At 40.7% G+C, this 21,141-nt stretch overlaps 1 protein-coding gene across 2 annotated transcripts in view; it reads left to right on the top strand.

Moving 5' to 3' along the window:
* ALDH1A2 (aldehyde dehydrogenase 1 family member A2) overlaps window positions 1-17,174 on the top strand; it is a 65,124-nt gene extending 47,950 nt beyond the window's left edge. For both annotated transcript variants that reach the window (XM_077828029.1, XM_077828030.1), the window contains 6 exons: window positions 6,189-6,291; window positions 9,374-9,558; window positions 10,439-10,603; window positions 11,060-11,217; window positions 12,274-12,348; window positions 17,102-17,174. In XM_077828029.1, coding sequence (XP_077684155.1) covers window positions 6,189-6,291; window positions 9,374-9,558; window positions 10,439-10,603; window positions 11,060-11,217; window positions 12,274-12,348; window positions 17,102-17,174 — 759 coding nt within the window. The remainder of the gene's footprint in view (window positions 1-6,188; window positions 6,292-9,373; window positions 9,559-10,438; window positions 10,604-11,059; window positions 11,218-12,273; window positions 12,349-17,101) is intronic.
* Window positions 17,175-21,141: the final 3,967 nt, after the last annotated feature.

Here is a 21,141-nt window from a genome sequence, read left to right on the forward strand (position 1 = left end):
CAAGGTCCTGGGCCTTTAAAAAAAAAAACAAAAAACAACCCACCAAACCAACAGACTCATGATATAGTCATAAGCATTTGGCAACAGTCCATGAGATCACCGGACACATAGGACTATCTAGTTCTCTCTGGTCTTCTATCTCCCAACAAATACACACAACAATACACTCAACAAAGCTTATATTGCCTATTCTAACCAGCTAGTCCCAGCCTGTACTTCACAGCCATGAGAGGGAGGCATTATTGAATGCACTAAAACATTAACTTTATATTTACACCCATAACACACTGTTTGTTCAAAAATGGAGGGAGTTGAGGCCAGGTTGAGAATCAGGCCTTTTATGTTACATTTACTAAACTAGTAATAGTGTTATCATTATAAGATACTAACACAACTAATCCAATGTCTATGTGTATACAAAGCATGAGTTCTTGTAAGGACATATAGGACTAATAATAATATCTAATGACTCAAGCAAAACATATAGTACTGTAGTTGGTAAGTATATAGTCAATACAAAGGATGAAAATAATACAACATAGATCAGAAATGTATTGACAAGGGGAAGGTTTTAATATAAATATTCATGTTGCTACATATTACCCAGCAGTTTGCTCAGCAAATGCTTAATGTGTATCAATAACTTCTGTTCAAAAACAAATGTGTTTCCTCCAAATCTGAACTGGTTTGCAACTCCATCCAGTTTTTACATGCTCTCAGGATGATAGGAATCACAGATAGCATGCTAAACATTTGAAGCGCTGGCCAACAAGAAATGTATTTTACGTGGCTGGTTTCCATGTTGTTCAAGCTAAATCCCATTAAAAAGCAGACAGAGTAACTCAGATTAAAGATATGATTCAGTTCTATGTTCATGCAGTTATGTGCATAAGTCAAATAAATATTCAATAAATGGGTTTGGATGCCTATGTAAACACAAGGTCCATAAACAACTTCAATAAAACCCAACAAAGCGGTCTGCATTTTGCTTGGCAGAGTGTTTTCTTTATGCAGTTAGATTAACAAACCATGATCTCATCATTAGTCAACAAGAGACTAGAGAGACCATCAAAGCAAGCTACAGGAGAGTCAAGATTGATTCATGCCAAACAAATGTTTGTAGCTAACAGCTGTATTACCATTTATTCTAATTTACTCAGCAGGATTCTCCTTTCATTTCCTAAGTGAGATGAATGTCATGTTGCATGATATAGACAGCATGTCTACCTACTGCATGAGTAATGAGTTGTGTCAGCTCTCTTCTATCATAAAATCTTTCCTTGTTTTAGGATCTTCTTGCAGGATTACGTCCTGGTTTTTCTTCCACTAACAATAAAATTCTTAAAGGCTGTGTGTTCCCTTTCCAAAAGTCTGTCAGTTAATCATACTACTGAAATGCCCAATACAGGAGGCTTTGGGAAGGATATATTATAATTCATTCATAATTTTAGCTTAAGCCCTCTTGATAATTTTTGTCACTCATTCTGCTGGGCAACTTTTGCTTCCTGAATAACTAGGATACCCGAAATAAAATCATTCTTTTTTTTTTCCTTATTGCATTTGGTAGAGAGCTAGGAAGTTGTCCTTCCTCCAGGATAAGGCTACATACCAAAAGCTACTCTTGTCCACTTCAGGATTGTGAAGTTCACTAATCTTTGCTGGCCTGGGGACAGTCCCCAAGGTCACTTTAGAAGCAGAGTACCTCATGTGGTCAAATAGGGTTATACTGAGTGCTCTGGAGACAATCTGGAATCAAAGTTCACACAAAGCAAGCAACATCTCAGCTTTAAAGGTTTTGTCGAAAAATCCCACTGAATTCTTTTACCTCAGAAGTTTAAAAGGCTAAACTGACCCTGCTGTGTGAATCCAAGGATTATAGGTAGTGCTTACTTGATTCTTAAACCACTAAACAGCCTCCAAACATTGGGAGCTTCAGGTCAGAGAAGCACCTGAACATTCAAATGCACTATTCAGGACTGGAGTGGAAACCTCACAGGACTAGGGCTTTGTTTTGGTTTTTGTGGTGGGGGAAAGAGGTTTTGAGATTTCCAGGGCTTTAGTAAGATTAGAAATTATAGCTTTTCTTGTATGATTTTGGCACTTCCACTTCTGTCTGGAATCAGAAAGCGCAGAGGCACATGAAAATAAAAGTTAATGGGTGCAATAGCTTACCCGAAACCTCACCCTCTAAAAGAATTTGGGTAAAGTTTTGGGTCTCATCCCAAACTGGTTTGCACACTCCTATTTAATATGTGACTAGATGAGTCTCTTCTGATAAGAAAGATTAATCATTCAAAAACAAAGCAAACTATTGAGTGCGCCTGTCAATTATTGAATTAATACAAAGAAAACAGCCATCAGTTTAATAATTGAATACTTTTAGGGACTGCGATTCAAGTAGCTGTTTTGAACAGAGGTGTCCTGTACAGCTGGGTGTCCCGTTCCCCTCCCCCTCCAACCAACCAACCACCACCACCCCTCACCCCACATAACAGATTGTTTTCTTTGAGATGAGCCAAATTACATCTACCCACACCCTCCATGCAGTTTACAGGGTTATGGTACTTCACAACTTATCCAGGGATACTCCTGATATCTATCTTGCAGCCTATTCAAAACAAGGATGGGGAGTTGAGGTTTTCTGTGCCAACATTCCTGCTGATTAATCAGCTCAGCTCCATTATCTGTGGGGGAGTCCTCGTTTCCAAAGTTCCCTCGCTACGCTGCATTGCCTGTTGGAAGTTCACAGATAGAGCTAAGAGACACCACAGGGAGCATGAACTAAAAGACTACAGGGACTGGAACGCTATCACTTATCCCTTGGTAACTCTCGCTGTGGATGAAGAGAGAAATGAAAAAGGCTCCTTTTCTCAATAAATAATCACAGCCTCAGTACCCTCCTTAAGGCTCCCCTCATGCCATGAGTGCACAGAGCACTGTACCGACTGAACAAAATGCCAGTGCTTACTCAGGAGCGTGCCCCGTAGTAAGCTGCTTTGTGCCCTACCACCCATAAACGTGCTTTTATTCCCAGTGTTAAGGCTGAAGTAAGACTCTCTGTTAAGCTTATTCTTGCAATGTTGACAACCTCTGTATATTAAAGACAACACATTTCCAAATTAGGACCATGGTCTCCAGCCCCTTGGGTCCTATAACATTTGGCAACCAAGGCCAGATTTCCAATTAGGTACAATAGGCATGTGCCTAGGGGCACCAGCATTCTCAGGGTTCCTTAAAGTTAAAAGTGGGTTAAAAGTTTCATTTTTTACAGCACACACTAAGGTCAGCTGTAGGCAGGGGCGGGGGGAGGGAGAGGTGCTGAAGATTCTGTGCCTAGGGGACGTAAGGTGTAAATCCGGCCCTGTTGGCAACCACGTGTTTTGCCAGGTGTTTTAATCTTTTTTTTAACTTGGTCACAAATATTATTGTGACATTAAAGTGGAAATGGTGGGGTGGCAGGAAAGATAAATTTTGTCCTCCTTAACATGTTCTGCTTTTTGTTTGTATTGTGATTTTGGGGTGGAACTAGTTAATTATTGGTCTTTCAAAGAGGGAGGCTGAAGCCATAAGGCTGCAGAGTGCCATTGGCTAGAGCACTATAACGGCCAGGCTCTAGCTGATTTTCAAACGTACATTTCATACCTGTTTGGGAGATGTTGGAATTTCTAAGTGACATGTTAAACATATTCAGTGTGGCCCGGCTGTCAGTTAAACATAGTGGTAAAATCAGCTCCAATTAAGGGGATATGTAAGGAATTTCATGATAATGTCAGCACTCTGTTTCATCAATATAGAGGTAAAGAAAAGATGCTGAAGTTAATTTATTTTTAAAAAATCCACAGTCAAACTTGATAGTGGTATCGCCAGATACACAGTTAATCACTGAGTTACATGGAATGGTTGACAATTCCCTAATTATCCTGTGGGCTTTTTTCTTTGTTTTTTCTGGTGGGGGCCCTGGGTTTCTATTTCATTTATGATTACTCCAGTGCTGACTTAACTTTCTCCAGCAGACTGACTTTAATTCTGTAGGTCAGCGTCTCTCCCATTAACCCCTTAATGCTGGCAGTCACAGTCACCTGGCCCTGTGTGTAGAAGTTTAACATTGAGAAATATCAACAGCTAGGTCCTGCAGCACAGTCAAAGTGTAGATGAAAGTTCAGCTGCCGATGGGATTTTTGCACAAGGAAAGACTGATTTCTAATGGCTAGAGAGAAGGATTGGGAATCAAAATGCATGTGTACATGTGTGTCAGCCAGCTACTGACTTGCGGTGTGACCTTGGGCATGTAATTTAGACCCAGATTCTCATAGGCTTTTAGGCATCCAACTCCTTAGTTGCCTAAATACCTTTGAGGATCTGAACTTTAGGCCCTGATTCAACAAAGCACTTCAGAACATGCTTAAGTCCAACCCTTTTCAGCAGAGCACGGAACCCTGTACTCATGTTTTACTATATCAGGGCCTTACTCTCCCCGTGACTGTTTCCCAAACCTACAAAATGGGCATAATAATGCAGTTCAAACAATGGAAACCAAGCAGAAATCTAGTTAAACTGGTTATTGGGGATTTCCCCAGCACAGGGGAATCTCCAGGGAACATAGAGCAGGTGTTACCAGCTCTGGCTCCATGCTACACGACCCTTCTGACATTGGCATAGGTGGCATGTCATACGTATGGCTAGCAGAAGGTGGGGGTGGCCAGACTGGTGCTGAACTTTATTGATCCTCACCTGAAGAATCATCTCTTAGGGCTGCTCCAAACTACACCAGGGGCTGCATTTGCCTCCAATGGCCCCTAGGATTGAGAAGGTGCAAAGGAATCTCAAAACCACCTTTGATTCCCACCCTTATTACCTGTTCTAGCTGTGATGCAGCTTACTACCTGGCCTGGTATGTGTGCGCTGTATTTTGCCTGTGCAATCCTTCTGTAACTACTGTATGCTGTTAATCCTATATATAATGCCGCTAATTTTAAGATGAGGTGATATTCTCTGGTTTATAATTTCACTCTTCAAATTAGTTTAATTCTTTGGGGACTAAAAATTGAATGTTTGAGAGGGGGTGTGTGTGTGTGTACATATATATATATAATATATATATATATATGTACACACACACACATTCCTCAGATCTTATTTGGCTAACAATCTGGAAAATGTCAGTGTTCGGAGTGGATTGCAATAAATTACAATACAATTAAAGTGATCGTATTACTAACTGCTGTACTGTATAAAAGAAGCATGATGGTGCTTATTACTAAAGAAGAACTTAATGCATTCTGCGCTAGTACAAGTGACCTTTTTTCAGTAGCAACAGAAAGCGGTCAGCCTAAACCTCTTGTTAATGGTATGGAAAACCCTTTGCACTTAACTCCATAGATAATTAAAATAACTGGCTTGTGTAAGAAGTCATTCCAGTTACACAGATTTCAGTTTAATTTCTCCTATTGATCCTGGCAATAGAAAGACTAGAAGAAAATGATCACTGAGCCAGGCTTTTCCCCAGCTCCAAAATGTATGCTGCCATGCCCGATCTCTTGCAAGGAGGTTTATTTTCTTAAGAGAAGCCAGCAGACAAACACAAAAACAGTCTTTTAACTCACTCCTTAGCCTTAGGCTTCAGGGCTGCCCCCCGCCCCTTACCCCGAGGGGTCCCTGGTGCTCCTGGCAGTTTCCCAGTTTCAGTCAGCTCTGCTCCCTTCCTGGAGCAGCAACCCCAAGCCACCTGGCCCCTTGCTCTAGGGACCCAGCACCCAAGCGAGCTCTACTCCATGTAACTTCTTTGCCCCTGCCCATTGCTGCCACCATCCAAACTGCCCACTAGAAGCCCTTTATGGGCCCAGCTGTAGCCCAGGCCTCTTTAATTGGTTGGATTGGACCCACCTGCTCTGCTCCAGCGGCACTAGGCTTAGTCTATCCCCAGGGATTAGCTACCCTGTGACAAGAACCCAAACCCATTTCAGCACAGCTATTGAAGGGGTGTGCCTATTGCCAGGTTTGTCCCATATCTTGGCCACCCTCCAGTTCTGGGAAAGGCCTGGGAAGTTGTCTCTTTATTACGTGAATCTGTGGATTTGAAGAACCTGCTGGATTATTTAATAGCTGTGTCCCACTGATATCCAGAGCTTGCTAGTGCAGTTAACTGTATGACTGCATTGTGTGTAAAATGTTTCTCCATTTCCTTTCAGGTTGGGAAGCTGATCCAAGAAGCAGCTGGAAGGAGTAATTTGAAGAGAGTAACTCTGGAGCTGGGAGGGAAGAGCCCCAACATCATTTTTGCAGATGCTGATTGTAAGTCAGCACTTACGCAATCTCCTTAAATCTGACAATGATAATACAATCCGTGCAGTATTCCTTTTGCTGTGTGATTTGATTGTACATTTTACACTCCTCCTAAATTTCTTGATTTGCAATGTGCTGCAGAATTGTGCATTGACAAAGCATAAGTGCCTTTGTCAGAGCCTTAGAGGGTAGCTGGAGGTTTGGCAGCTAGGTAAGGTGTGTGCAGCTGGGAGTTAGAACATAAGAATGGCCATACTGGGTCAGACCAAAGTTCCACCTCTCTTCTGACAGTGACCAGTGCCAGGTGCCCCAGAGGGAATGAACAGAACAGGCAATCATCAAGTGATCCAGCCCCTCTTGCCCATTCTGGCGCACACATACCAGGCCAGATACTTAGGATTTTTGCAAAAAGAAAAGGAGTACTTGTGGCACCTTAGAGACTAACCAATTTACAGCTGTAGCTCACGAAAGCTTATGCTCAAACAAATGTGTTAGTCTCTAAGGTGCCACAAGTACTCCTTTTCTTTTTGCGAATACAGACTAACACGGCTGCTACTCTGAAATTTAGGATTTTTGGCACCTTAGAAGTTGCGGGCAGCATTTTAGGATTGTGGGATAAGCACATTAGCTGGAAGTTTCTGCTAAAATGATCAGCAATTAAGTAGTTAAAGTGTTGACATTTAAATTGTTCAGCAGGAGGTTTTGAAGTTAACACCTTATTAGGATGAATGGGTCAGTTCACACCTTGCTTTGAGCTATTGTTTCAGGCTGCCGTTCAGACGCACTGCACTCATTGCACCTTTGAAAAGCTTTCTTTGGCTTTGTCTACACTGGCAAAAATACCCCCCCTCCCCAAGACCAAAGTTCTGTCGATGAAAAGTGCCGGTGTGAACAGCACTTTATCTGCAGGAGCGCTCTCCTGATGACAAAGCTACGGCCACTCCTTGGGGGTGGAAGTTTTTTGTCGGCGGGAGAGTTCTCTCCCACTGACAAACAGTGGCTACCCTGCACGTCTTTGAGCGGCACACCTCTAGCGGCACAGCCGTGTCGCTAAAAGGTGCGTTGTGTAGACAAAGCCTTTGCAACCATAAGGGCTAGAAGTTTAGGGTTTTTAACTAGACCCCATGCCAAGCAACAGAAGGATACAACCTGACATCCACTTTCAAAGCCTTCAGATAGGCTCTGCAAGATTAGGATAAAGTCGAAGAACTCTCAACTACAGAGAGCTGGTTGGTATGGGAAACAGTTAGCAGTTCTACTGATATACAGTAGTGATACAACTACGGTTAGCCTGGTATAAATCCTGTGTGGACACACTTATTCAGGTAGAAGAGTGGCTTTTATCAGGTTAAAAACCTTCCCAAGTGACATAAACTACAGTGGCATAAGGGCATCCACACAAAGGGTTTACCATGTAACTATAACTCTGCCTTAATTCACACCTTAGATTATACCCCCAAAAAAGTTCCCATGCAGACAAGGCCTCAAGTTTTGCTACGCACAGACTTGCACTGATTTAACTCAACCAGTGCAAACCCATTTAAGGACACCCTTATTTTGGCTTGAGAGGTTTATTTTGAATTATTTAAAGCTATTCCTAATGAACTGGTTTAAAGTATTTCTAATAAAATGCTAAATTAAAATAAGTGATTCAAACTGAAATTGTCCACATGATTTTTACAACCAGTTTAACTAATATGGCTGAAATCACATCTTAAATTGAAGCAGGTGCCACTAGGCATGTATACAAAACCTGACAGTATTCTCCTGGATTGGGACAAAGTGTTCTGCCTAAAGCTTTGTGATTTTAGGTAACCTGAAACAAGCAGCCAAAATATTAATTAATCCATCTCTACAATTAACAACCTTCAACAGTTGTCCAGTTCTTGCCCAAAGCTCAGTAATCACGGACAATTGACAGGCAGCAACTTGTTCTCCCGCCAAGCGCTTATTACAGATCCCATATGCCATAAATGTTTCAAGAGCTTCTTTCCCCAACCTATATTCTGCTTGTCCTACAGAAAAATTTAAATTTAAATTCCAGGTATGTTCACAGTGTTTCATACAAAACAGAGGATCAATAGCAAGTTTTGGCCTCCTTGCAAGTACACTACTAGCATCCAACCATTCTAAGCCACTAGTTAAACATTGAAGAGTTTTTGCTGGCTGTTACAAAGGAACTGTTTAATCTGTTTACAGAACAACGTGTGTGAAAGTTTGCTGATAGTGTGGCAAAGCCATAGAAACTATACTTTCTTTGAAAAGCCACAAGAGGATGGTTACAGCCCTTCGGAGTGCAAAAGTATGTTAAGAAAAGAGAAAGGAAATCAGTTAACCAGTTCTAAATGCTATTGTTCTCAATCTTTGTGGGGTCTTCTTGAGAGATTTTGAATGAGTTTCAGGAAACAGGCTGAATTACTTTTTCAAGATGATGGTGACAAGGAAACATGTTTGACATGTTTCTTAGACAGGGTTTTCTAGAATGTTCTGAAAATAAAGCATTGTTGTTGTTTTTAAAATCCCCAAATTGATCATATTCTACTCCAAACTCCAAAGTGCTGCAACTCACAGTGGGATAATGGCTACCCTGTTGGACATTACTGCTTAATAAGGTGGTATTTTTAATCTTTATAAAGGCACATGAAATACCGTGAGAGCCAAATTCTGTTCTAGGCATTTGTTGCACCCAAATAACCAAGGGTAGAATTTTTGTCCCTACGTACCTGATTTTCCTCCCATTGGTGTCCAGGAGTAACTCCACTGAAATCACCAGCATTTCAGAGATGTCAAATCTCATGTAAATGAGACAAAAATCATGCCCTAATAGTCTACAGCTTTTGAGCTCTTAAACTTAAAACACACATTGTGTACCATGTTTTCACAAGGATTGTTATAAAAAATAAAACGAATCCTCGTGTAAGGACCATACCACAGTAATGTGTTTTTAATTTGTTTTTGTTTTTTTAACCAAATCCTGTAATTCTGCTACGAAGTTATAAAAACTCAACACTAAATAATATGTCTGATGCTGGCACAATAGCAGTGTGTGAATTACTTCTCACAGCAGTGTGTGGCTGTCTTGGTTTTGTAGTGGACTATGCTGTGGAACAAGCTCACCAGGGGGTCTTCTTCAATCAAGGACAATGTTGCACTGCAGGCTCGCGGATTTACGTGGAAGAGTCGATCTACGAGGAGTTTGTTAGAAGAAGTGTCGAACGTGCCAAGAGGAGAGTAGTGGGGAGTCCTTTTGACCCAACTACGGAACAAGGTCCCCAGGTAAAGAATAATGTGTCAGCTCTTCATGACACATGGGCCGGCTGCATAGAGAGTATGGTGGTGCCTGTTTAGCACTGTGGTTCTCATTCAAACCACAGCATGTTTTGTGGCTAATGAATGCATGCCTTGTTGTGGTACACAGGGATTGAAATAACAAGCATTTTAAAAATTATAGTTCCAAAGGGGCCAACCTTATCTGCTGCAGTGCAGAAGTAGGTCTCTCCCCCTTCATGAAAAGTCACTCTTGCGTTCTATTATCTGAGCATACTGGCAAATTCTACAAAGTTTGCTTCATAGAATTAAAGGTAGATTCTGTCCTTAAATCTACACTGTGCACCTCCAGGCTGTGCAATGAGCACATGCAATGGAGAGGCAGACTCCCAGAAGTCTCTGCTCTAGGCTGTCATCCTTCAAAAAGTTCATAATGCCATAATTGTGATTGTTGATCTCCAAAAAGGGGTGAGTTTTGAACAAAAATTAGGCAGATTTGGAAAAATACCTAATTTGTACTAAAAAATACTAAAAATACCTAATTGTAACTAAACCCCCCTGGTTGGGTCATTTGTAAGGCATCTGGACCTAAAGGCATGACCTGTCTACCAACTGAACAAAAGGCTAAGCTTCATTAGATGGAAGGCAGTAGCAGACTCATTAGCTGCTATTTGTGGACCAGCCATTATAGCAGGACAAAGACCATACAGGGTTAATGTGGGTTACACTATTCTTTGAGATGAGGAAGTCAACAGGAGTGGCAGGTATTTAGTACCTCTCAAGTTTGAGCCAAAGTGAGTGTTTGTGAACATGCTCTCAGACTCATTCTGGTTTGTAGTCAAGAGTACTCTCAAGCAGTAGAACTAACACAGCTTCTTCAACCTTTAAGATTGATAAGAAACAGTATAACAAGATCCTGGAACTTATCCAAAGTGGCATTACAGAAGGCGCAAAACTCGAATGTGGAGGTAAAGGACTAGGAAGAAAGGGTTTCTTCATTGAACCTACAGTGTTTTCCAATGTAACAGATGACATGCGGATTGCCAAGGAAGAGGTATCCACAAATTTCCTCTCGGGGGCATAATCATCATAAATTTGTGTCTAAACAGGATTTAATTTATTTTATTTATTTTAGGAGATAAAAGTTTTAGAGTTGGAATTTACTGCTGTAAATGGAATATGGGTCTTGCTGGACAATAGTGTGCATCTCAATACCCTTTAGGGGTAGAGAAGCTCTCAGCACCTGTTTGGGTAAAGAATCTGTCTTAGTTAGCCAAGTTCCAGAGCTGAGAAAAGAGAAAAGGAAGTGGATGGGATTCATTCAGTGGCTGCTCTTCCTAGGGCTCTGCTTTGGGAAAGCTCACACAGTTTTGCAGGGAGCTGGTGCCGCTAATAAATATTCCTTTAGGAATTGGTAAAGAGTAAAACAGGAAAAGGGAGACAGCTGGAAAAAAATGGGGATTTTTATCCCAAGGCTGTTTTAAAAATTAACCATTAATCTCTGTTGCAGATCTTTGGGCCTGTTCAAGAAATACTGAGATTTAAAACCATGGATGAAGTTATAGAGAGAGCCAACAATTCAGATTTTGGACTGGTAGCTGCTGTCTTTACAAATGACATAAACAAGGCCCTGACAGTCTCATCAGCAATGCAAGCTGGGACAGTCTGGTAAGGCAGCAGTCACCATGCATTCCTGCTGTTGGAGATAAGGGGTTTGACTCACCATTGTTCGACCCTAGTTTTCCACCCTTTCCCAGGCCCAGTCTAGATATCTATTAACTGTAGAGGTAAAAGTATTTTGTCATCATCCCGCCCACTTTACTTGTATATTGTGCCCTTTCCCGCATCTTCTTTAGATTGTAAACTCAGCCGCTGGCATGCTGGTAGGAACTGCTGAAAACAAATAATAGGAAATAATAATCATCCTCCTAATAAAATAATAATAAGGTCCCGTGTTGTTTTCAGAATGGGGAAACTCTCTTAGATTTTTCTGATGAATGCTCCAATAATAATGCAGTTGCTGATGTTAAAGCATCAAGAAAACAACAGGCACCCATTGTCCCTAATCCTTAGGGACTGATAAACTCCATTTCTGAGGGTTAACAAAAGCATGTAATTTGATATGTCAGGACTGGATAAACTAAAGAGCCCAGAGGAAATCAGGTGGAAAAAAACCATTTCAAATCTAATAGCAAAGTGTTATAAGATGGCATTGAGGTTTGTTAACAAATTAACAGTTCATTACTGAAGCTGAATTCAAGCTACTTAACTTTTTCCGTCAGCATCCAAGGGGCTGACCCTGCTGCCTTTTGAAGACAGTGGGAATTATAAAAGGAGTACTTGTGGCACCTTAGAGACTAACAAATTTATTTGAGCATAAGCTTTCATCTGATGAAGTGAGCTGTAGCTCACAAAAGCTTATGCTCAAATAAATTTGTTAGTCTCTAAGGTACCACAAGTACTCCTTTTCTTTTTGCGAATACAGACTAACACAGCTGCTACTCTGAAACCTGTCGAAATGGGAATTATGTCATTGTCTGCACTGGGAGTAGGATTATGCTTTTAAAAGATAAACTGCTTATGTTTCTTTTAATATGTTTGAAATTACTTAGTTACTACAAATAGTTGGCTAGTATCCTTATTTCTATGAGTTTATTTCTCCCAACTGGATTCCCAAATACATAACTGACAATGCACCCAGATTAGCTCCTTTTCTTTTGACAGGATAAATTGTTACAATGCCTTAAATGCCCAGAGTCCTTTTGGAGGGTTCAAAATGTCTGGCAATGGGAGAGAAATGTAAGTATCATATTATTGCCTTCTAAACTTTGCTCAGATATACAAGTAAGGAAATATTAGTGAATTTTTAGAATGAAAACGATAGAGATACTCATGTACCACACTGATGAGCGTGGTATGAGAAGACAGGGATACTCGTGTCTTGGTTGTATATACATTTGGCTTGTATGGCACTAGTATTTTTCCCTTGGAGATTTTGGAACAGCAAGGTGATTTAGTGGGACTGTCTTCTCATTACTAAAAAGAATGGAAGTTTCCAAATGTCTCCCTGATCCAGGAGATTTTTCCTTGGATATATTAACTGGCAATTTTCTGAGAAGATTCCCATATTGTTGTTCTTCTGCCATATTGCTTGCCTCGCTAGCTGCAACTCTTTGTATTCTTTTTTTCCGTCTTCACTGTTGTTTGCCACAGTTCCCAATACTGGACCACCTGCATGTAATTAAAGTGCTATTTATCTCTACCAGATTTAACAAGGTTAAATGAAATCAGGTCTACACTAAGGCAACTCTATTAACACTTCCTAAAAAATATTCCCCTTCTGTTATGGACTATCTGTCTTCCTTCCTATTCCAGCTGGAAGTAAATGGCAGATCTCTTGGAATGGAATCCCACCCTTAATCCTCTTCCTTCCATACCTAGTTTAACGTCCTACCAATATTAACCTTCATGGAAATAGCAAGATATTTTATCAATTGTGTATGCAGTACATTTGATTATGTATTTGTTAATATATATGTATAACAGGAAAATTCCTGTGCAGAGGGCACAGGAACCACTTAAGTCCCATTTAATCCCTGAAAATAGCTTTTGGCTGACTACTCATTCAGCAGTAAAATCAAAATAAGGTCAAACTCTTTCAAACTAAATATGGTGAAGTAGCTCCTGATCCATAAAATGGGTTCCATGCACACAGATATATCTTCCCTTGTTAAGAACCACTTAGCTGAACTCCTTCATGAGTTCGTCATACTGTTCTCAGGATATCTGTGCCTACTCTGAAAATGCTGCAGCTGGGCCACAGAAGCGCTGAAGTGTAGACAGGGGTTCTTCCATCACCATAATAAATCTCACCTCTCAACCACCTCTCAACCCCGCTTAGTTTAGCTTAATTACATCACACAGGGTGTGAAAATTTTCAAAGCTCTGAGTAGTTAAGCCAGCTTGATTCCCATTTGTGCCTTTGAAAATCTTTCCCATAGAAAATAATGTTAAGGTCTGATATAATATTTGTCTCCCGCATGAAAAGACACCTGATGATAACTCTGCTGTGAGTTATCATTCTAGGTATTTAAGAATCCCTTTGACCAGGGTCCATTGTGTGTATGTACACACACACACACACACACACACACGCACACACACACGCACACACACACACATTTTACTGCAGTGTCAAGGTTTCAATGTTAAAATCACAAAGTCAGGGAATGAAAACAGTGAATGTTCTAACAATGCTAATCTGCTATGTTGTGCATCCATACGTTTGATGGGACATATTTTACTACATAAACAGTAGTAAGCTACACATTTAATTAGAAAAATAGGACTAGAAAACCACAGACTAGAAAAACAGGCCATATAATATGTGCATCACAGCTGAGTTAACATTATATTAGAGTCAGGTAATAACCGTGCTACCTTAATGTTGCATTAGCAAGGTTTGATTTGGGTTTTGCATTTCATTTCCTAGATTTTTCTGCTATTTTTTCATAGGTGGGAAAGCGTGAAAATCAATATTTAAGGTCTACTACACCAGTTTTACACTCACTTTGCACAGGTGTACCTGATGACACAAAGTAAAAAGCCGTGAGGAACCAGACCTTATATACATATGAGATTCAGGTCTATTGTCTACTAAGGATGCCCCTTTACAATGCTCTGGAAGTGTAAAAAGGCCTTAAAGTGGTCTTAAGTTACAGTTACATTCCCATTAAGGCCCCTTTACACTGCCAGAGTGCTGTGAAGGTGACATCTTGTAAATGAGAATCAGGCCCATCATATTTATTGTGGCCATATTAAATTAAAAATGACTCAAAGAAAGACTTTCTGATTTCAGTCCAAACTTTCCCAAAGGAAGTTCATTGTTTATCATTGAGTTAATCCGTAAGGTCTAGAAGATTGAGGTTTTCAGCTTGGTCCTGCGTAGGGGGCAATGCCTAGCTGCACTGCTCAGAAGGAGCTAAGAAGGAATATCCCTTGGGTACAGTTCCTTCCCTGGTCGTCTCTTTTTCTTGGGGCGAGGGAGAGAGGGAGCATACATTATTTCACCCATTTTTGGAGTGCAGCTTACTTCCCCCCTCAAACCTGACCAGCTGATAGAGGGGAATGGAATGATGGCTCTGACGATGACCTGCACATTGACTAGTCCATTTCCCCTCTGCAAGCATTGCAACACCAGCTCTCTCCTTGCTCCTAGAACTATGATCTGGTTAGGCCTGCACATGGCCATGCACTGGGGCTTTCTTCCTGCTCCGTACTCTCCTGTATGGCTATATTAGAGGTAGGGACAATCAAGATAAGCTTATAAAGGGGCATCAACTACCCAGTAGCTCGAGGACACTTCACATTTGTCTACCTTCTCAAGTTCAAAACAGGAAAGAAAAAAAAAAGATTGTGAAGGCCCATAGCACCTTGAGTTTGAGACAGCCCCCCCCCCCACACACACACATTATTTTGTTTGCTAGACCAGAACAAGACAGCGGCTGGCAATTGGTGGTATATAAAGGCACTGGATTCTACATTGGCTGGGTTAACTATTGACTCAAAAATGTGTCTAAGGGGTGTTTGGAGCCAAGTTTCAGCCCTACTGAATCAAGCAGAAATTTTCACACAGAGTGACTTATTAGCATTAGTTCTTCAGCTCCCTGGAGCTCTCTGTGACAGCCTCTACTGAGCCATTGGGGAACGGCTCTGTGGCTCAGCTAAGTTTGATAAATGGTTTGGTCATTGTGCGGAAGACAAATCTGGGGACTCTCTGTTGCAAGTTGTGGGGGTTTGTCCAATTGAATGTGAGACTTAATTATGAAGAATTCTCATTAGTTCATTTCCCTTCTTGTACTTAGTTTCTACTAATTCATACAGTGCTGACTGAAACATCAGTCTGACCAAGTTAAATATCAACTGGCTAAGTCAGGTGTAAACTTTACTGTGCCAACAGGCACGTTGGAAAGGTTTCAAAACTGCAGGTGGGGTGGAATGACCTGATAAATATCAACATCTCTGCACAAATGAATTAACACTCCAAAGGGAGGTCAGAAGGGTCTACCCCCGGGGAAACATTTGTGTGTAAAAATGTACACTTTGGAAGTAAATTCAGAACAGGCTATGCAACATCAGGAGCATACCCAGGGGTTTTATAGTGGACAGCCTCTGAATAATAACCCCCTCCCTGTTTTGAAAGCAACATTTATTAAAAGGGGGGTTCAGGAGAGTCCCCTTGGAATTTTCTTACTGGTGCAATTTAGGATTACATTCTGTACTGTTGCATAAGGAAGAAGGGAAGCTCCAAATGCCAAACAAACTCACATGAGGTGCAGTTACAGGAATTCTTTAGGTTTTATTCTTACAAATAAGGATATTAACTCAGTGCAGCCTCTTGCAGGGAGACATGGCACTATGCCTGCGGAGTCTATGTGTGAGACTCCTAGTACCAATCGAGGCCGAAAAGATGCTCAACTCATGTACTTAGATTGTAAACTCTCAGGGCCAGAGCCTATTTTTTGTCTCAACAAAAGGGCCCCAATTCCTGATTAGAGCCTATAGGCATGACTACAATGCCAATACCAAATAATGACTTGTCAGTCACCCCAAATGTATGGAGATAAAAGGAAACGAGCTGTTCCTGAGGGAGAAAAGGATTAGAGTCATGCAGTATCCACTCCAGAGACTTAGCAGAATTGCCCAAGAGAGGAGCTGGGCCAGAGCCGGTTACAGAAAAATCTATTCAGTAACCAAGACAACACCAATAGCTTAACCTCCATATTTCCCAAGTAGTGGATGTATCCAGCAGTATCCAATCCCAGGTGGATAAGAATAACTAACCTTGAAGAGCTTATAGGCTCACTTACGTGGCACTGTGCCAGGGCTAAAAGGGTTTCTGGCTGCTGGAAGACTGGGTAGGTTGAACTCTGCAGTGGAGTATGTGCCAATGCCCTAAGTCCCTGCTGCTAGGTATTTCCTCAGTCTCAGCCTCTGTAACTGCTGCTACCTACCCTCCCCACTCACTGACGGGAACCCGCAGGGATAGGAGACAGGCTGGTCAGGGCTGAGCACAGCTTTAGTTTAGGGATATGAGGAGTTCTGGTTTTCCTGCCTTTCAGTCCTTGGCTTCTCTTTGTAGAGTGCTAACACAGATGCCAGTTGTGCTGTTCGTTCTTGGCATCTGGCTATTTTTCCTCCAGGACCTGGAAGGGATGGAGACCATCAATTCATTTTGCATGGCTCCATCAATGGACAGTGAGTGCTTCTAGTCACTACCATCCTGGACAGGATTTATAGTGGCTCCACACCTCGTTACCAAACCCTGGAGCCATCCATACTCCTCCTGTCCCAAACCGGGACTTGACAGTCAATGGTTTTAGAAGATAAAATGAACTTTAATCCAGTGTTAAACACACAATATAGTGATGAAACTGTGCTTTGGTGTTCAAGTTATATCATGACTTCATCAGATAACCTTCTGCTACGTCTTATGGCTGGATAAGGAACTAATGAATTGACATGAGTTGATAGGCTGCAATTTGTTTTCTAGGGGCGAATGTGGATTGAGAGAATATTCTGAAGTTAAAACTGTGACAATAAAGATTCCTCAAAAGAATTCCTAAGAAGATGAAGGAGCATGTTGTGCAGAACAACATGTGATGCCACCCTCAATATTCCTTATGGGACCAGCACTCAGGAATAAAAAGTGTTGTTACGCAGTATATATTTAAGATATTAAGTTACAACATATGTACCAGGCACATAATTGCATACAAAATGCAAACCGACTCTGCATTATTTCATAACGCTCCACTGGGAAACCCCCCCCCTACACACACACACCCTTATTTTTAAACCAAATCAGGCAGCAAGAGTTAAAATTGCAATTGGATACTATTTAATAACTGTACCACTATACATCTGTTAGTTACACACACAACAATCCTTTGCATACATATGCAAAAAAGATAGGTTGTTTTAAAATCATCTTCTCAAACAAGGCTGGATTGGGCTGATATTCTTATACGAGGCTTTGCGACAGATCTCATTTGGAGGATACCATTTTAGGCATACACAACTGATCAAGTATCACTGACATTCTTTAATAACCAAAAGTGAACGGTTTTGAATTGGAGCCAGCCAATATGGTACATTGGCAACTTTGCAATCAGCATGATGTTTTGAAGTGGTTAGACTCGGGGGGACTAATTTATTGCATGGATTACTAAATTTGGAAAGATTCTAGTTAGCATTGACATTTGGTTTCCATGAACACACAGAGATGGTCTGATATTCATAGTGCATCTTAACAGTTATTTTATGTCTTATAAGTGAGTTGGTACCTATAATAAGATTTTTAGAAAGTTTTACCATCCTCCCACAAGTGCATGGCTGGATGGGAAGGAGATCCCAAAGGCTTTACAGAACTATTTTAGCTTTCATTATTTGCTGAGCGTCCCCCCCGCGCCATGAAATATCTGTATAGACTGACACTGCAGGCTCCTTGGCCAGCAAACTACTCGTGATTATAGCAGATGTTTCAAGTTTGGCACGTTGGGAAATTGTGATGTTTTCATTAGCGTTGGAAAAACCCACCCGACAAGCTTGATTTTACAGAAAGATGGCTTGCTGTCCTCACCCTGCTGGTGAGCCCCAGAAGACCTTAATTGCTGCGACTGGACTTTTCACTGATTCCATGTTTGTTTTGACACTGCACCAGAATAAGAGCAGGCCTATTTAAAAGTGAGACGTTTACAGTACACTGCCACACCTGATGGTTCCAGAATCCCTCCTGATTCCCAGTTAACAAACTGAACATAAACTCACGAGTCTTTGTCTTTTTCTTCTTTCCAGCTGCAGAATAACACTCAAGCGCCAGTTGTGGGGGGAGGAGAGGTGTTTTATAACAACATTTATTTAAAAGTATAGTAAATATCCTACTGTAGCTACATTATGTGGAGGGTAAGGTCAGAATTATAGCCTCATGTGTTTAACAGTTTGTTTACTAACCATAGGCTCCATAGGCCAAGTTGCTGAGCGCTCTGGGCCCAATCCAGCAAATCATTTAGGCACTTGCTTAATTTTTACGAATTGATTTCAGAGGGATACTCCTGTGCGTGAAGTTAACCCTGTCCCTAAATGCTTTGGTGCATCAGGACCCAAGTGCCCAGCACCTTCTGGCACTGAGCCCCAAAAGCATTTTGTATTTATAATTCATGCCATTTCCTGTGTGTGTTTTTAAGTACTATGTAACATGCTGTTATTCACAAGTGACAGTACATTCACAAACAGAGCTGAAACCCAGTATTCCTGAGTTGTTACATGTGAAGGTCATGTACTCCTACTGTAGTGTATACCAGAGTAAAATAAACATACAGCAAATAACAAATTAGTTATCTTTTTAACTGCAGTATAAAATGTGAAAAGGGAGGTTTTATTTCTTTTCTGCTATTTACTTAAAAACAAAACAAAAAAAAAAGAAAAGAAACCTGTGCTAGCAATAAGCATTTATATTGTGTATTCTTCTGTATTATTTGTGTGTTTTGTATGTCTCCGTGTTATTTCAATTAAATTCAGGTAAATAATATACAGCTGACATTTCCCCCCCAGCTTTTGTCACTGTTGCTACATTTGATGTACATGAGTTTGTGAAAATCTTTTTTTGAACAATGTACCATATGCATGTAGTCAACAAAACATTTTTTTCCAATCCCTGCAAGTCTTTGTTACAGTTTATCATGTATATAGTTATGTTATTAAAAAAAGTAAAAGGATATGAAATATTTTCTATGAAGTTTTCCATTAAAAAGGTTTCGAGAAAGATTTTGCAGCCTGCGAGAGTTTTTTGTTGTTGATGGAGCCGGGGAGGAAAAAGCGTTACATTAGTGAAGGGGCTGCTCTCACAGTAGCTTTATTTTCATTTGCAAAAGTGAATGAAGTAAATGGCCAATTATGTTTTTTGGAATATTATTGCAGCTGTATGGAAAAAAAACCCTGTGAATTGTGGATCCAGGTCACCGCCAAAGTTCATCCTCGCCCTCTGTGCTCATAAAGTTTAGCTATCGGTGACGGGCTGAAATCATTTGAAGCAGTGGGGCATCCTTGCAAACTGTTGCATCGCAGCTTGAGTTTTGGATAAAGTTTTAAACAAAAAGGATGATGACTTTACTTTCCCCACCAATGAGTCACAGATACAAATAAATTAACACCGCGATCACTTATGGACTGATATTACACTGGCCTTTAGTCTCTCAAGCCAAAAGGGGCAGTTTGAATGTCAAGGCACTTCACAAGCAGTAGAATTTGCATTCTATGGTATGTACAACTCCCCCACAAACGATTGGACAATCCCTTAAATTCCACACATATTTTCATGGCCCAGAGCATTGCTCATCTTTTGAAAAATTGCCTATTTGATAGGATAAAATAGATACGGTTACATCACTATTTCCTAGCCCTTGGCTTGGTAGAATTCAATTTTTTTAAATAATTTTGATGGACAATATCAATGTTTAAGCTTTTTAATCAATTTAAATTTTCCCAGTTGTGGGAAATTCCAGGGAGGAGGTCAGACAATAATTACTTAATCTCACAATAGATATTGAGATTCAACAACTTTAAAACTTTAACTGGTAAAACACAAATTGTCAACCTCACATATCAACAACTATCCTTAACTCAAATGCTAATAAGTTTGCAAGCAGCATTTTTCTTTCTCTACCTAGCTGTAAATTTTTATCATGATCAATGGAAATATTTTTTTCAGTTTGTGTGTGTACGGTGAAATTGACGTTTCCTGACACTGAGCAATAAAAATCTAAGCCTTCCACGCCGAACAACTGAGAATACCGAGACTAAACAGAAAATACTGGGGTAATGTGATTTATTTAAACACATTTTTAAGGGCGACCACTATACATAGGGAACCTCTAACAGGATAGGAAAAGAGGGACCATTTGGTGGGGAAGGGGAAAAAGTGGGGTTTTTTACCCACAAAAGCTTATGCCCAAATAAATCTGTTAGTCTTTAAGGTGCCACTGGAATCCTTGTGGATACAGACTAACACAGCTACCCCCTGATACTTTATTGGACTAGCAACTAACTTGCAATACAAGAGAAAAGGACGCAGTTATTGACAAATCCTGGGAATCAGGAATGTTTTTAAATGTTTCAGGCCTTCATTTCCACTCGCTTCAGTAAGTAACAGGCAATAATTCCCCATGGACATACATCTGGACAATCAACACTTTCCAGTGTATCTCAGTACTGATGTGTGTTCTGTTAAGCTAACTACAGCAGCGTTCTGACTGCACTGTGCAGCCACAAATTGCTCACACAAGCAATAGAAAGTCCGTGTAAAGAAAGATAGAGTAGAGCCCAATGCTGTAGCTCTGACACCAATGGAAGTGTTGCCATTCACCATCACTGTGTGAAGAATCCAGTCCATGGATCCCTTAATTAAAACAAGCTAAACTAACAAATGCTAAATGAGCACCGATGCCTGCCAGAACAGTGAGAGTAAACACATTGCCATGCATAATATACCGCAGAAATGCTTAGTTTTAAAAGATGCGCAGTCAGAGTTTGGCA

Source organism: Eretmochelys imbricata, chromosome 10, assembly GCF_965152235.1.
Source record: "Eretmochelys imbricata isolate rEreImb1 chromosome 10, rEreImb1.hap1, whole genome shotgun sequence".
NCBI lineage: Eukaryota > Metazoa > Chordata > Testudines > Cheloniidae > Eretmochelys > Eretmochelys imbricata.